Here is a 16,270-nt window from a genome sequence, read left to right as displayed (position 1 = left end):
ACTCAGCGGGACTTTTCCTTTAAGCTATCATAACTCTTTTACGACTGAACTGTTTAACCCGGATCGACTGCTCCTGACCCAGATTTGCAGCAGATCCAAACTGGACAACGCTGGCTGTTATGCGTCATTAAACCTCTCCTGTTCTCCCAAATGACAGAGGAACATGAGAGTACTTCTTGGAGAGCAGAGATGTATTTTGCATCAACAGAGCCGCCCGCAACTTGAAGGATTTGCAGATGTGTCTTAGTGACTACAGGCCCTGGCTGTCTTTGGTCGGGGGCCCTGGGTTTCTGTCCAGCTCACTGTATCAGCTGCGGATAAAGTTCTTGGCTTTTTCACCTGTTTGGGAAAAAACTACTTTAAAACACCAGGGCTCTCTCTAAGTGCTTATTTAGTTTGTAGGTTGTTCACAAGTTTTCATATACTGTGGTTCCCAAGGCCGGCAGAGCACAGTGTGCTGACAGACGGATTTCAAACGTGCGAACGCCTCTTCTGAAGAAGTGTGAAACCGACACCAGTGGACTTTAGTGCGGTACGAAATATTCCATTAACTGCTTCTGTAACACGGCCAAATATTTTCACTGTATCCATCAATTTGTTACACGGAAGCTGAATCCAATCTCTAGGATTATAGAAAATGAAAATGAAATTTAACGCCGTTACTGCAAATGAGCAGCGCGAGTCCCGGGGCCAAATACAATATCCAGAGAAACTGAGAGGCGCTGTGAGTGTGAGTGAAGATCCTGTGACACTCTGAGGTGACCAGATAATCAGTGTGTGATTTGGCTGTGTCAACTTTACACTGGGTACTCAGAACGGATATTTAATTCTTCTCTTTCTCCGTCTCTCTCTCTACAGCTGCCACAGAGGGGAGAGTCAACGGAGGGGAGGACTTCTTCCAGAAGGTGAGTTTGTGTGTCGTCTGCGTTTGGGTCGTGTTTGCTTTGTCATCCTCTTCTCTTTTGCTCCAGCCCACAGAGCAGCACCTCTCTCTCTCCTTCTCTCTCCCTCTCTCTCTCTCTCTCTGTCTGGAAGGCTGCAGATGTCGGGTGCTCCTCCGGTCACTCGTACCGACAAATCCAAACAAACAAAGACAATAGAACGAAAGTGACGTGAAGTCACTCCGGGGCTCTGATCCTTTAACACAGCTGACACAACACACTGAGCCCCCCCCCCTCTCTCTTACATAATGCACCATAGTAAACCAGATCATCTCTGCCGTCTGATAGGAGAGGGCAGTTAAACACAGGCTTGACCGGGACAGAACTGCCTCATCGACTTTGTCACTCATTTAATTAGTTAATGTGATAAAGGCTCATTACATGCAGTGAAACAAGGATCCGCCTCAGTCATTTAAAATAGTGTCAAATGGGAATTCTTTATTCAGTGTGTGACCTTGTTGGTTTTTACGGTAATTTTGAATTAATGATCTTTAATGCAAGTTGTAACTACAAGGATTTTTGTTATGGCTGTCCCGGATAAAGCCTCTGTGTCTTTAATAAAGAAATTCTATATGAACATTCATTCGTCTTGCAGCTTCCTGACGTTCGATTTCCTAGTCCTGATCATGGCTGATAAATATCAACTTTATAAAACAATAAACATGTGGGTGAAAAATTTCCCAATAACACAAAAAAGTGCTGCTTCAAATTCTTTACACCACTCCAAATACTTTTGAGTTTCTACTCTTTTAGCCAAAATCTGCATCTACGCCTTTGTTTAAAGAAATGTCTCTGTCCAGTTTTGCTAAATATCTGCATGAGTGTTATTGAAGCACCAGTACTCCTCGGTACACCTGCACACATTCTTCAACCCAGGTCGGTCAGTTGTTGGAAACTTTGCCCTTTTTCCTCTGAGGCCGTCTCAGTGTTTTCAATCACTTCTTGTTCTCCTTGTCACTGAAGATGTTTCTCTATGACTGTGTTTGGGTCGTTGTCGTGCTGCAGTATAAATCTTGGCCGCCCGCATGGCGTGTGATGGATAAGAATCCAAACTTCATGAAATCTGCTTTTCAAAGTGCCGTATGTATCCATCTGAAAATAATTAATCTTGGTAAAATTCTTAGTCCATATTCTGTAACTCTGATCTTGAGACAGTTCATTGTATTTGTGAAGCAAAATCTGACCACAGTTGGCTTCATTATTAGGAAAAACAGACATTAAGGGCTTTGGAGAGAGAACATGTCTTATGAATTGGCAAATAAATGATTCTGATACACCCCATTGGAATCATTTAAACCCTAACGTGTGTGTGTGTGAGTACTGTCATGACAAATGAAGTAACGTATTGAGATGAATCAGAAAATAATGAAAACGGTCACATTTCAATCATCACAGTCGAGTATTGGCGTTAATGGAGTTTCATAAGTGTGGAGGTATCCTGTTAATCATGTGGTTTCCTTTTAAGTGTCCGGAGTGGATTTGTTTATGTTTCCTGAGAATGTTTAAGTCCCTCTATAGCATGTTAATGGGCTGTAATGAAATAAATGATGGACGGCGGTTTGGTTTAGTATTCCCCTTTTGTCTATTTTCCGTATTTGGTTTTGGAGGTTAGGAAGCTCGAGTTAGATGTCAAAGAAGGAGGCAATTTAACTGTCCCTGAAGAAGTTTAAAAAAAAAAAACTAGTAATACAAACCAGGCGCCTTGAGATTCTGCTCCATGGAATTTTAACAAGGGCTGTAGATATACTGAAGCTGTGTCTCCACCTCCTTTGGTTTGGATGTAACTGTAAAGTTTAGATGTTCAATGAAGGTGTGAAGTCTGACAAAATATGGCTGCTGGCGCTTCAACTTTTGCCGGTCGTGATTTTTTTGTTTTTGTTTTAGGTCCCTGGCTTAAATTTTGTCACAGTTCAAAGAGTCGGTGGTTAGCAAAGGATAAATTGACAATTATGAATTTAGTGTGCGGCTGTTTGGGTTGGCAGGCTGGTGAGGTGGAGGAGGAGTACAGTGCCTTGCATAAGTATTCACCCCCTTTGGACTTTTCTACATTTTGTCATGGTATAACCACAGATTAAAATTTATTTCATCGTGAGTTTATGTAATGGACCAACACAAAATAGTGCATCATTTGGAAGTGGGGGGAAATATTACATGGATTTCACAATTATTTACAAATAAAAATCTGAAAAGTGTTGTGTGCATATGTATTCACCCCCTTTACTGTGAAACCCCTAACAAAGATCTGGTGCGACCAATTGCATTCACAAGTCACATTTGCAAGTCACCTAATTAGTAAATAGGGTCCACCTGTCTGCAATTTAATCTCAGTATAAATACACCTGTTCTGTGACGGACTCAGAGTTTGTTGGAGATCATTACTGAACAAACAGCATCATGAAGACCAAGGAGCTCACCAAACAGGTCAGGGATAAAGTTGTGGAGAAATATGAAGCAGGGTTAGGTTATAAAAAAATATCCAGAGCTTTGAACATCTCTCTGAGCACCATAAAATCCATCATAAGAAAATGGAAAGAATATGGCACAACCGCAAACCTACCAAGAGGAGGCCGTCCACCCAAACTGAAGAGTCGGACAAGGAGAAAATTAATCAGAGAAGCAACCAGGAGGCCCATGGTTACTCTGGAGGAGTTGCAGAGATCCACAGCTGAGGTGGGAGAATCTGTCCACAGGACAACTATTAGTCGTCTACTCCACAAATCTGGCCTTTATGGAAGAGTGGCAAGAAGAAAGCCATTGTTGAAAGGGATCCATAAAAAATCCCGTTTGGAGTTTGCCAGAAGCCATGTGGGAGACACAGCAAACATGTGGAAGAAGGTGCTCTGGTCAGATGAGACCAAAATTGAACTTTTTGGCCTCAATGCAAAACGCTATGTGTGGCGAAAACCCAACACTGCCCATCACCCTGAGCACACCATCCCAACAGTGAAACATGGTGGTGGTAGCATCATGCTGTGGGGATGCTTCTCTTCAGCAGGTACAGGGAAACTGGTCAGAATAGAGGGAAAGATGGATGGAGCCAAATACAGGGAAATCCTTGAAGAAAATCTGATGCAGTCTGCAAAAGACTTGAGACTGGGGCGGAGGTTCATCTTCCAGCAGGACAATGACCCTAAACATACAGCCAGAGCTACAAAGGAATGGTTTGGATTAAAGAATGTTAATGTCTTAAAATGGCCCAGTCAAAGCCCAGACCTCAATCCAATAGAGAATCTATGGCAAGACTTGAAGATTGTGGTTCACAGACGGTCTCCATCCAATCTGACTGAGCTTCATCTTTTTTGCCAAGAAGAATGGACAAACCTTTCCATCTCTAGATGTGCAAAGCTGGTAGAGACATACCCCAAAAGACTTGCAGCTGTAATTGCAGCGAAATGGGGTTCTACCAAGTATTGCCACAGGGGGGTGAATACTTATGCACCCAGCAGATGTCAACTTTTTTGTTCTCATTATTGTTTGTGTCACAATAAAATTTATTTTGCACTTCCAAAGTACTATGCATGTTTTGTTAATCAAACGGGAAAAAGTTTATTTAGGTCTATTTGAATTCCAGTTAGTAACGGTACATAATGGGAAAAAGTCCAAGGGGGGTGAATACTTATGCAAGGCACTGTACATTCATGTTTTTACTGTAGCTTTTCCATTTGGATATATACAGGGTAGGGTCCCACCTTGATAGCGTGATCACCATACATGCCCAATTAAAGCCAGGAAAATAAACCCTGAGCGAGACTGTGGAACGGTATTGTTGAAAGAATATGGCGGAGGTGTGTGTGTGTGTGTGTTGAATACCTTGAAGATGATGAAAATGGAAATTCCTAGTTGTACCGCTTCCTGCCTGTCCAACACACCCATGTACCACACACACACACACACACACGCTTGGACTAATAAAAAACACACGTAGCAACGCTCTCCCTCATGTGAGACAGTGTTTGCTCATTTCTGACACACTCTTGTGAACAAAGCTTTGGGAATGAGACTAAATTGTTTTACTTGTTTGCCATGAAAGCATGAAATAGGCGGTTTTATTTGAAATTTGCCCCCTTTTAAAGATATTTTTATTTCTCACAATAACTTATCTGTGATTTGCTGGATTACCACTGTGATTTTAACAGCTAGTGAGAGGTTGCGGTTGTGTTAGAGGGATTTGATATTTGTGTCCCAAGATACTGATGTTAAGACAACAAAAGGAAGAGCTGAAATAAAAGTTTGTGGGACATCCAGCTGTTGTGTGTGTGTCCCCCATTCCTTCATAGTTATTTCTAGCAAAGTTTAGTGTTAACCTCAATGTCAAAAGGTTTTGATAACAACATCTTGAGAATGATTGCCAATGTTATTTTTAATGTATATATCGATCAGTTTCGGTATTGAGAGTAGAGTTAAGTATCTGATTGAGCTTTGTCTCTTTAGTGATGAGGAATTATTTAAAAATAGTTGAGTTATAGCGTCTGAAAGGATTTCCCCTGTATTTCAAAAAGCACAGAACCTGAATCAGATTTCCTGTGCAGTTGTTTTTCTCACTCAGTCGAAACTAGAGGTGAACCAACGGCCACAAGCCGGAGACCTCATGATTGTAGCGATGACTCTTCCTCATGAGAGGAGCCATGTGGTGATCTCTGATGCACGTGCACTCTAGACTTTGGGAATTAGATTTGGTCGTTTCCTCAGCAGTGAGAATTAGAGTTCAGTCTGTGACGAAAGCAACATGAGATGATCCGCCCCCGCACGTTCTCCCCTGTTGCTCCCTCTTTCTCAGAGTCTGCTGAACTTCCTCTCCGTCCAAAGAAACATTTTTGTAACCGAGCGCAAACAGTCCTCCCTCTTTGTGTAGTCAGTTAAGAAGAATAAAGGAAGACATGATGGCGTGGGACCACAGGAGGGTGCCACAGCTGGGATATCAGCCATGTGCACGGCCCTGCTGCTCACATGGGGCAATCTCACCAGCTTCATGCCCCTCTTTCTTTTCCATCTGTGGTTTAGTCTCAAATAATCAGTCTCATGTTTTCCCAGCCGCTCCTCCCTCCTGCTGTTTTTAATGTTATTTCATCATTTCACTCCATCACACCACAAGTGTGTCATTGTTATCAGTCTGTGAAACGGGGATTTCTCCACAAATTAAATTCTCGATTGTTGAACAGAAGAAAAAACCATGTCAGTGGACTGTTTTTGCAGTGAGACTGGGAACTGTCGCAGCATTGAAACCAGGACACTGACCAATTAGCTGTTTGGAGAGCTGTGTAGAAATTGAGCCGTGGGACAGCGAGGAGCTGGGGAAGCTCGGGCTGGTTGAGGCGATAACCGCAGAAGAGCTCTGAGTGGCTTTGTGTTGAGAGACTCCTTTGAACCCCTATAGTCACTTCATCCCTCTTCCATGGCTCCTTCCCGGGAGTTGTGGTCTGCGTGAATAGAGCCAGACATGACATGTAAGTGCCAGCGCACTCTGATCTCAGGCCAGGCATAATTCATTTGATTTGGTTTTATAGCATTTGCACATCTCTCGTTTCTGGGTGTTGAAAGAAAGAAACAAAAAAAGGTTTGAATATTTGGTTGACAGAAAATTGTGCGATGTTGAAACAACAAGGTCAGTATGAGCGTCATCAAAGCAAACTATAGACACTAGAATGACACTCGGTTCAGTGCATTAATGCCACCGGGGAACAAAAGACACCTTAAATTCAATCATGCTGCATCACACAAACATATCAGTGCCTTAAAGGTTTGTTGAAATCCTCTGTAGTTCCCGACAAAACATCTGGTGTTAGTGGCTCTCGTAGGACTGTGATAAACACGTCCAATCATTTCATTTGTACTGTATGAACTGATTGGTCGGAGTACCTGTCCATCACTAACTGAACCGCCTACCAGAGCTCTCCCTGTGCACGAGTCTTCTGCTGAGGAGGCGTTCTCGTGTTTTAGGGGCGTAGCTTTGACGAGAGGGGCGGGTCGGATGGGTCTGTTGCATTTTCTTTTCAAAGTGAAGACTGCTTTTGCTATAAACCTTGGATTACCAACCCTAGATTCAAATATGCCCAATTTCTTTTTCATCAAGAGCCATGAATAACTCTCTGGGAAAATATCAAAAATCTTGCAAAGTGGAAAAAAATCCTGGATCCACACAAAAATGTTCTGTCTTGTTCCATCTTTCCACCAAGTTTCATGAAATTTGCGTAATCCTGCTGACAACAAACCAAAAGTTACTTGGACAGGGATGAAAATCTTTGATTCAAATCTTGATCCGAAGGAGAATTTTTCTGCAGATGTTGTAATTTGAGTTGCTCCTCTATAACTGTATGATGGTATTAGACCCGAGGTGTAATGGGGCTTTACCTGCTGCAAGTTAGCACCCGGATTGTTAACATGAACTCCGTTATGACTGAGTCTCAGGAGGTTGGTCCAGTCTGAGCTGACAGCTTTCAGCTCTTTTGTTCCCTCAGTCGGTCTTTACACCCCCCCCCCCCCCCCCATCCCTTGGTGCCCCCTCCCAATCACACACACACACACATGCACACGCACACATTCCAGCTGAATAAACAGCTGCACCGTCGCAGCGCGGCCCAGGAAACATACCTCCGCCATGCTGATTGCTGCTTTTCTACGTACATACAGAGTCACGTGTGTTCAGCACATGTGCCGTCTTGCAGGACTTCACTGTTTGGTTTCACCCGCACGCCTCCGTGCACCAGCTGCGGACCTCTTTAAGAGCCAATCATCACGTCAAAGTCGTGCCATGGAACTGATCAGAACCGTCGTCATTTATGTATTTATTCTCTTCAGCCTGGGTGGGGCAGGGGGAGAGGAACACTAAATGCGTAGGTAACTTAATTTGCGCACATATCTTGACCCATTTGAGAGGCATTTGCTCGCTCCTTCGTCAAAATAAACGGCCTCAACCCTTTTAAAATGGTGTGTGGTCTGTTGGAAATCAGTCCCATCTGCAGGACGCTGCCAAGAACAGCAACACTGGACAGGAAACAGGTCTCTCCGAACAAAGCCCTTTAGAGAAAAAGTTGATGAGGCATAGGCCATATAGTTTGATAATTCAAGGAAAGTATGATCGGAGTCACCTGATATTTTTGCTGTTTCCATCATCAGCATTTACTGGGTTTGTTTGGTGTTAAATGCTTTTACAAAGCTGGTGAATAAACAAGTCTATCTTTCATTTCTCATTTTTATTTGGATCTCTGTTCTCTTCTGTCATTCCAACAGCCCCGGAGTCACAGTCATGTTTTACTTCTTTCCTTTTTAATCTGTTTTCCAAGAGACAGATTTTTAAGAACAAAAGCCAAACAAAACAAAAAGTTGGAGGCAAACTTGGAGGATTTTGTCCTTATCACAGAGAACAGAATGTTTTAATGTGGCTCGTGACACGTCCAGCTGTTGGTGTGAACATGTGACTTCAGTCGATGAAGGAAAATGGTTTTGACGTATTAGTGGATTAATATCTTTCCCCACATATAACCAAACGATGTTAAGAAGGTAGATTCTACAGGCCTGTGCCTCCTGCTGCTAAACCCTGTAACACGAAAATCATCAGCTGTTGGTTTGACGGCTGAAATTCATTGTGTGTAAGAGTGAGAGACTGATGATGATGGTGCAGCAGGTTTCTAGTTATGGGGGGGGGGGTGATCGGTGAGAACTATGCTTGGCTCCGTCACTCTAATGATACCATAGAAGAAGAATTTACTAAATTAGCCAAGATCATCAGAAAGGAATTCTCCTTTATTTCCACAGCACAGAATGATAATTACATTTATTCTAGTTTTTGTTATTTTTGATTCAAGCTGGAATCAAACAGCACAACCAGGAGACGTAATAAGAAGTAAGGATGTTTCTGTGTTTAGGTAATAATGATAACAACCAAAGGAATTCAGTGATGAGCCAAGAGCTGAGGAGGGAGAAGGGAGAATCTCACAGAAAAACACTTTGGTTACACGAATGTGTTTTGCAATTATTTTATGGGTTGTGTTTTTGTGAGCAACTTAAGAATCTCTCACTGCATAAGTTCTTCCATCTGCTTGTGATCAATCTAAAGATGCTTTGAAACAGTTACACTCCTGAGTCCAGGTTTTATTTTGGTTTTCTAGTAGCAGACGTTCCTCAGGCTGCTGCTCATCACGGCTGTTCACTTTCACCTCGGCCAAGGAGGTTATGTTTTTTTCTGTTTGTTTAGATTTTTTTGCAGCATTACACAGCAATTAGTACGTAACATTGAAAATTTCAACATTTTTTATTGTTTCTCAGAATAATAATAAAAACCAATGAAATGAATGTGTTTACAAGTGTTGGCAATTTGGTTCAGATCCAATAAAAATGTGGATTTTGATGTGGTTTCATAAAGGGACCGCTGGGCCTTGTGGGAGGGCTGCGCTCTACTCGGTCTAGTTCTAGTTATGTGATTGTAATTTATTCATAGGGCCCTTTTTATTCGTTAAAACCAACCGCTTCACAAAGAGACTAATTGGTGTATAAAACATGTTTTCAAGCAATTTATTTTTTCCGAAAAATTCAAAGAAATTTAAAGCTCAAGTAAAACCAGGTGAGTCCAAGTAAAGAAATCCCAGAGTGATCCGTCCTGACTTCCTCGGGCAGATGGTTCCAGAGCCTTCAGGCCTCAACTGCCTCTGCCCCCTCCACTTTTTATAGGATTTCAGAGAAAAGCATTGAGGCTTGAAAGGGCTTCCAGTCAACCATCATGGACTGTGAGTAGCTAGCCGCAGAGCTGTCTCTGTGCTGTACAGGTGTGTGTCTGTGTGTGTGTGTGTGTGTGTTAGACTGGCAGTGGATTCGCTGTCAGGTTTTGTTTTAAACGATGCCAAACAGACTGTGCTACTTCCACAACAGCATATGGAGGAGTTTAAGCACTTCCCTTTTTGATTTGTGCACCGGTTCCTGTCGCGGTACAGGCTGTTGTTTCTGTATATTTTTTGGCAAGGAACAAGAGCTGAGATAATTCAAACATATTGGTGAAAAAAATGAAAAGGCTGAGAGCTGCTGCTTCAGTGTTAATAAAACCAATATATAATCTTCATAGGAAGCACTTATGGCTCTTAATGCACCTCCTCTCACGTTTGAGTTACACTTAGTGGCTTATTGCGTTAATGCACCGGACCTCCAAGGAATACGAAGAGGTAGCTCATGTAATGGGTCGAGGGAATCCTCAGGTGCATGATCACGTGGCTTCGAGAACTTTTGAGAGCTTTTAAGAAATTCATATTCTGAAAGCACAAACCCCTGGAAAGAACTAAAACAAACAAAAGACCACAGGGCCTTTGTGAAAACAAGGATAGTGCACGTTGAGGACATTGTGAGACACGGCCTCCCTCCCTTGTTAAGGTTGGATGGTGTTTTTCTCTTGTATTTTCTTCCCCCTTCATATTTTTTTCAAGGGGTTTGTTTGTTGGTTTGCAGCCAGAAAAACAGGCGATGTAAGTTTTCCTCTGGGTTGAGAAGAGGAGCAGGACATCGGGGGGGAAAGACTTGTCCTGATTGGACCGTTGACAGCATCTTCACCGGCACCTTGCACCGGCAGCACTTTGCTTCTTTTTTTTTTCCACGTCAGGACACATGCTCCTGGTTACGATGACTAGACTTGTCAAAAGGCTCTCACGTTAATTGCAGTTGGCACTTTTCACATGTTCCGAAGCCAAGTGTACTCCTCTGACTTCTCCGGGCTCCACAACGTATGAAGAGGTCTCTCTGTGCCACTTTTCATCGTGTAAGGCTTTTCTTTGTTGCTGCTGCTCGCTGCTGATAACTTGTTTCATATGTTCTCACTAGCACGGGCGAATCGGTGAATAGTTCCCCACACTTCATGCAAATCCAAAGCCACATTAATGTGCTGGAGAAAAACAAACCTTCAAATTCCAATATAATACTGACGAGAGCCCAGTGGTTACCAGGGTTTTGTTACTGGTATTAAAGCATGAAACTGGAATTGCACTCTGTAGAATGCATACATCCGCTTAGAGCCAACAGTCCTCTCATGAAACCACATTTAAATCCTCTAGGTCCAGATTTTTTCTCTGGATCTGCACCAAATTTAAAACAGTCATAAACGTCAGTCCCATGAAATAACAGATTAACAAAAAAAATTAAAAAAAATCAAGATCAATTTGTGGATTTCTTTTTCCTGGGAAATCTGTTTAATGTAAAAATGTCCAATCTCTAATATCCGGAGTTTAAATCCGAACTGGACCATATTTAATCAACATAAACTGAATGTAGGCTGATGATCTGTTATTCTTCCGCCAACTCAAATGCTTCAAACTGAGAGTTTACCGCCATGAAACTATGTAAACATGAAAGTGAAGATTGAAGAATCAACACATATAAGTTTGTTGGCTTGTTTTTAAAGTGTGTGTTGAGCTAACGTCCGTCCTCCTTCCCTCTGTTCCAGATCATGGATGAGACCCAAACGCAGATAGCCTGGCCGTCCAAACTGAAAATAGGAGCCAAGTCCAAAAAAGGTAACTTTTAAAAAATTTCCCACAGATCGCATCTTGAGCTCTGTTTTCATTGTGTTAGATCTCACGACTTTCCTTGAACGCATCACTTCCCCGCCTTTCACCGAGACTCACAATTCATTTGTAAGACGGCAACAAGACCAGCAGCTGGACTGACTGTGTGAATCCTGAGCTTGCAGCACAGGTTAATGATTATGAGTCAGTGTTGTTTTTAACCAGACGCATGTTCTCAGGAACGTCACTGGTCTGTCTTTAGCAATAAGTCAACGGAGAAGATGAAAGCTCGCTTGTTTTCTGTTCCTCACTAGTGAGACATTTCATCTGCACTGAGGAATTTGGGAGTTTCTTGTATGAATCTCACACATTTATTGGCCGATGTTGTTCCTGCTCTCTTACCATTAACAAAAAAAAAGGCCTTGGTTATTTAAAGCTGTTCCGGGAGGGGGTGAGGCGGGGTTTAAGACGAGGGGGGGGGTTGCAGTTGTGCCCACTTTGTTGTTCTCAGGAGGATTGGGAGTATGCGTCCTCCAGCCAGATGTGGAGTCCGGTGTCATTATGTAACTTCCTCACTCACTCGCTCTCTGTTCGGGAAGGAAAGTTGACGTGGTTGCATCAGAATCTCAAACATTTGTGTCTCTGGATACTTAATCAAACTGCAAGAACTGGCAACCCGCTCACACACACACACACACACAATCACACACAATCACAATCACACACACACAATCATTCATTTGACCCAAGTATTATTTCATTCACAAGACTCGCCTCCAGAACCACCTGGGAAGGATGTTCTATTCTCAAAGTGAGAAGTTAAAAAATTCTGACCCATGATTTGGAGCATGGCAGACTCTGTTATGTAAAAGGAGAGAAGCTGATAGGAAGTGTTTGGTAATCAGCCCGTTGTCTTATGAGACGTGTGAGTGGTTCCACCACCTGGGCTCATGGGAGGAGGGAGATAGTGAAAGAGAAAGGACAAGATGACTAGATATCATATCTTCTTACTAATTCCACACTGTTTGTGGAACGCATCTCGTGAGCCGTTCATCTAATTAGCTTCAAACTGGACTTGTCTATGGTTAATTGCCCAGGGGCGTGCAGAACCTAGAACATTCAGTCTTCTTCTGCATCCTCGGATAAGCCACAGCGGCTGCAGGCTACTGGGTCAGACCGCAGGTCAGAACTTTCCACCAGATCATTTTGAGAATCCGATTATTTTTATTTCACAGGAGTTGCAGGTGCTGTTCTCAGTCACGGCAGCAATATAATCACTTCCTGTGTAGCAAATTGCCTTTTAATGTAAAAGCTAAATGTTGGACTTGTTTCTGCAAAGCCTCCTGTTGAGCTGAATTGCCAAAAACGCTGTGTACAATCTTCAGATCGTGTCAATTGCTGAAGAATCCTATGAAATAGCTGACGTGCAATATATGAAAGAATAACATCAGTTCAGTAAAATCTGGTTTATGAATAAGCCACACACACAAACAGTAATTCATTAAATGCAGTTTCATTTTGGAACTAAACATTGACTTTAAAATCTTTATAAACCAGGTGGGATGAAAGCAAAGTTTTCAAGTTTCACTTTGCACCATAGACTGTTCTCTGGTCTGCTCACAACATCCAGCACACAGACAATAACAAGAGACAGTCTATTGTGGAAGTGTTTGAGGAGGAGTCACTAATGACAGGGATTCATTCATTAGACGGACAGACGGAAAGATGGATACTTTATTGTTCCCAAAGGAAATTTAGGAACAAGGGGGATTGAAACAGCCCATCTCAAACAGGCCTGTTTAGAACTGGCTCTATTCTATCCTACTCAGGACAGCTGAAGATGTATGAGGGGTTAAAACCTCTCGGGGGGGGCCACCGGGTGAATGATGATCCACATTCCTGTCTCCCCTCCTCATCTAACACAGGATGTGACAACACGAAACCCTCTCTGCCCTTAAAAATAGCCGGTGATGAAGCTATTTTGGTTCTGGATTATTTTCAGCTATCCCGATCCCGCTGGGTTTGTTCGCCTCGTTTTCCTGGAATCCTGAATCGGCGTCTTCTTTCCTGTGCAGTCTGGAACCAGTTACCCCTTGGCGGGACGGCGGCTGATGCGATGGGGATTTTGTCTGTTTGTGACCTCTGCCCATGCAGGGCCGCACTCCATCAAAATGCCAGCTCCGCCTTTTCATTTATCACCTGCAGCTAGCTATGGCTGCCACCTGCCTTAGTGTGATAAGGGCTGTGGTGAGCCTCTGGGGGCAGGACGTCATCAGGAGGCTGTCGGCGATTTAAGCTATGTATACGAGACAGCTCTGTGTTGCAGCTTCTGGCCTGCCTTCCTCTTTTAAAGCACGTTTTTTTTAATCCTGAAAGTTAAATGTATAATATTTCTATGCAGTAAATATTTAATACCGCTCCCTGCTCCGTGCCATTTGTCTGTTTCAACATTTCCGCAGATGTTTTGAATGAGAAACTCCAAACCAAAAAGGACTTGATTCCCTTCATTTGTGTGGTATTCTTCCAACGTAGTCCCGAGCTGGAAAAATGCTCCGGCCGTGCCAGTACAGAGCTGCAGGTCAAAAGGTTTCTCTCTCTGTCAAGTGAAACTTTGTAAAAATCGGTGCGATTGAAACCACTTCACAGCTGCAAGCCGGCCCTTGTTTGTGTTTGAGTCTATATGTGTTGCCTTTGCAGAATTAAGACTGTAGGTGTTCATTTTTTATTCCACAATCAATCATCCCAAACAAAGCATACAGCACACTCCGCTTTAAAAAAAATACGGGGGTGTTCTACAACACGGCTGCAACGCTCGTTCAGCCTGGCTAATGTTTGCCAGATGTGCTGTACAGGTTAGACGCTGGAGGAATCAGACTCCCTCCGATGGTCACATGAGGCGCCACAGGAGGAAGTGTAAAAGCTTTCTATTGTTCCCGGCAGCAGCTCAATGGTGGGAAAGTTTCCCGGAGGCGGTGCCGAGGCCGCGACGCATCTCTGACCGCTCTCGCTGCTCTTTTCTCTTTCTTGTGTTGTTTACCTGTGTCAGTCTGTGGCTCGGCTCTTCAGTGCCCCCCCCCCCCCCCCCCCCCCCTTCGAATGGTCTTGGAGCGGTTGTTGCTCCCTGCGACGCGGCTCGTCTACGAGTGTGTTGAAATCGCCCCGACCCTCGTGACACACTTAACAAGATCAGTGCTTGTTTGCTGGCACTCGGTGGTTCTCATGGTTCCCAGGGCCCATTAAACAGAGTGCTGGAGTTTCTTCTGATGTGTCAGAGCAAAACAGAATTCTTCAAACTCCGGCCACAAGCCAGGTTGTGCTGCTCTCTGAAGGAGACTGTGGACATTTATGAAAGTAGAGAGCAAGCATTTTCAATTTGTTACCTCAAATTTATCATGGAGGTAATCTAGATCACTTCAAACAATCCCATCCCACTTTGGAAGAGTAAAGTAGCCAAAAAGAATACATATAAAAGGTAATAAGAATAGCAGTGCATTTAAATTATCCGAATATGCCCCAAAACTACTGATTCCCATGAGATTCAAAATAAAAACATGTATCTATCTAACGTAAGTGTAGTTTCATAAGGAGACTGTTTGGCCATGGTGGAAAACCGTTGAGGATTTTTCACATGCAGCCCTCTGCAAAAATGTAAACACGTATAACCAGGGGGTTCTCCAAGGTCCCAGTGACTTAGAAAAAATAAGTCTGATTCAGCAGGTCCTGTCTGACGGCTGTACTGTAAATCTGAGGTGTGTGTGTTTGTGTGTGTGTGGGGAGGGGTATTCCTGGAACGGGGCTTATTTGACTTCCTGCTGCCCAGTACAATTAAGACGATGGGCCGTGGGTATGTAGTGTGTATTACTGTGTGTGTGTGCCCACATGTTCACATTTTGATCCCTCAGGGGTCCTCCATGTGCCGGAGCCAGATGTCGACCACAAACACGAGCATTAGCTTTCAAAACTCTAGGTATGCAGCGTTTGTTATTGTTGTTTCTTTTTTCTAAGCGGAGTGTTTTGAAGCTGAGGAGTTCTGCGGAGGCAAAGTTTTCTCAAGCTATTAGCTCCATAATTGCACTTTTTCTTTTCTGTGCGTGCACTCCGTGTGTTTCCACAGAACACTGGGATGTCGCAGTGTCTGCTGCGGCCTGGTATCATGACGGCTTGAATTTGCGGAACACAACTTTGGTTTTGTGAGTTGAGAGAGAGAGAGAGAGTGCACACAGACTCACACAGACACACTGACTCCTCTGCTACTATGTCTGCAGAATCACTGACTGTGTGTGTTTCTGAATGACAGAATGAGGTTTGGGGCGATGTCGTGATAAACATCACATGATTGCGTCTGTCTGGTAGTGAGGCTAAATTGAAGCCGAACAATTATCTTCAGCTCATGGTGTCTCTACGGAGCTCGACTGACTCAGGGCTTGTGTACTTCCACTCATCTGCGTGCAACCCCCCCCCCCCCCCCCTCCCTCCCCGTGCCGTGTGGTTACTCCGATTTTAAATGAAACCCAGCAGATATCAAAGCATCAATCACTGCTGAGGAGCTTTTCTCTGACGCGCCGTCATTTGTTGATAAATGCTGACTGACGTGTGGTGTTTGGTTAAATGAAGGATTAACATTGAACTGTCTGAATAGACCAACGTATTAAAACGCCAGCTCTGTCTCTCCCATGTTTAATGTTGCTCTGTCTCTCCTTCTTCTCTCTCTCTCTTTGCAGATCCTCACATCAAAGTGTGCGGGAAGAGGGAGAACGTGAGGGAAGCCAAAGATAGAATCATGTCAGTCCTCGACACAAAGGTGCAGTACACACCTTCATCAGAATGTAGACCTCATGTTTGTGTGTGCAC

General features: G+C 43.5%; 1 protein-coding gene across 1 annotated transcript in view; it reads left to right on the top strand.

The window, feature by feature from the left end:
• LOC128453601 (protein bicaudal C homolog 1) overlaps positions 1 to 16,270 on the top strand; it is a 59,571-nt gene that overhangs the window by 16,730 nt on the left and 26,571 nt on the right. The window contains exons 2-4 of the mRNA XM_053436583.1: positions 859 to 905; positions 11,359 to 11,428; positions 16,141 to 16,220. Of these exons, the coding sequence (XP_053292558.1) occupies positions 859 to 905; positions 11,359 to 11,428; positions 16,141 to 16,220 (197 nt within the window). The remainder of the gene's footprint in view (positions 1 to 858; positions 906 to 11,358; positions 11,429 to 16,140; positions 16,221 to 16,270) is intronic.

The sequence above is a fragment of the Pleuronectes platessa genome, chromosome 12, assembly GCF_947347685.1.
Source record: "Pleuronectes platessa chromosome 12, fPlePla1.1, whole genome shotgun sequence".
Taxonomy (NCBI): Eukaryota; Metazoa; Chordata; class Actinopteri; order Pleuronectiformes; family Pleuronectidae; genus Pleuronectes; species Pleuronectes platessa.
The sequence above is the reverse complement of the archived record's forward strand: the minus strand, read 5'-3'. Positions and strand labels throughout refer to the sequence as shown.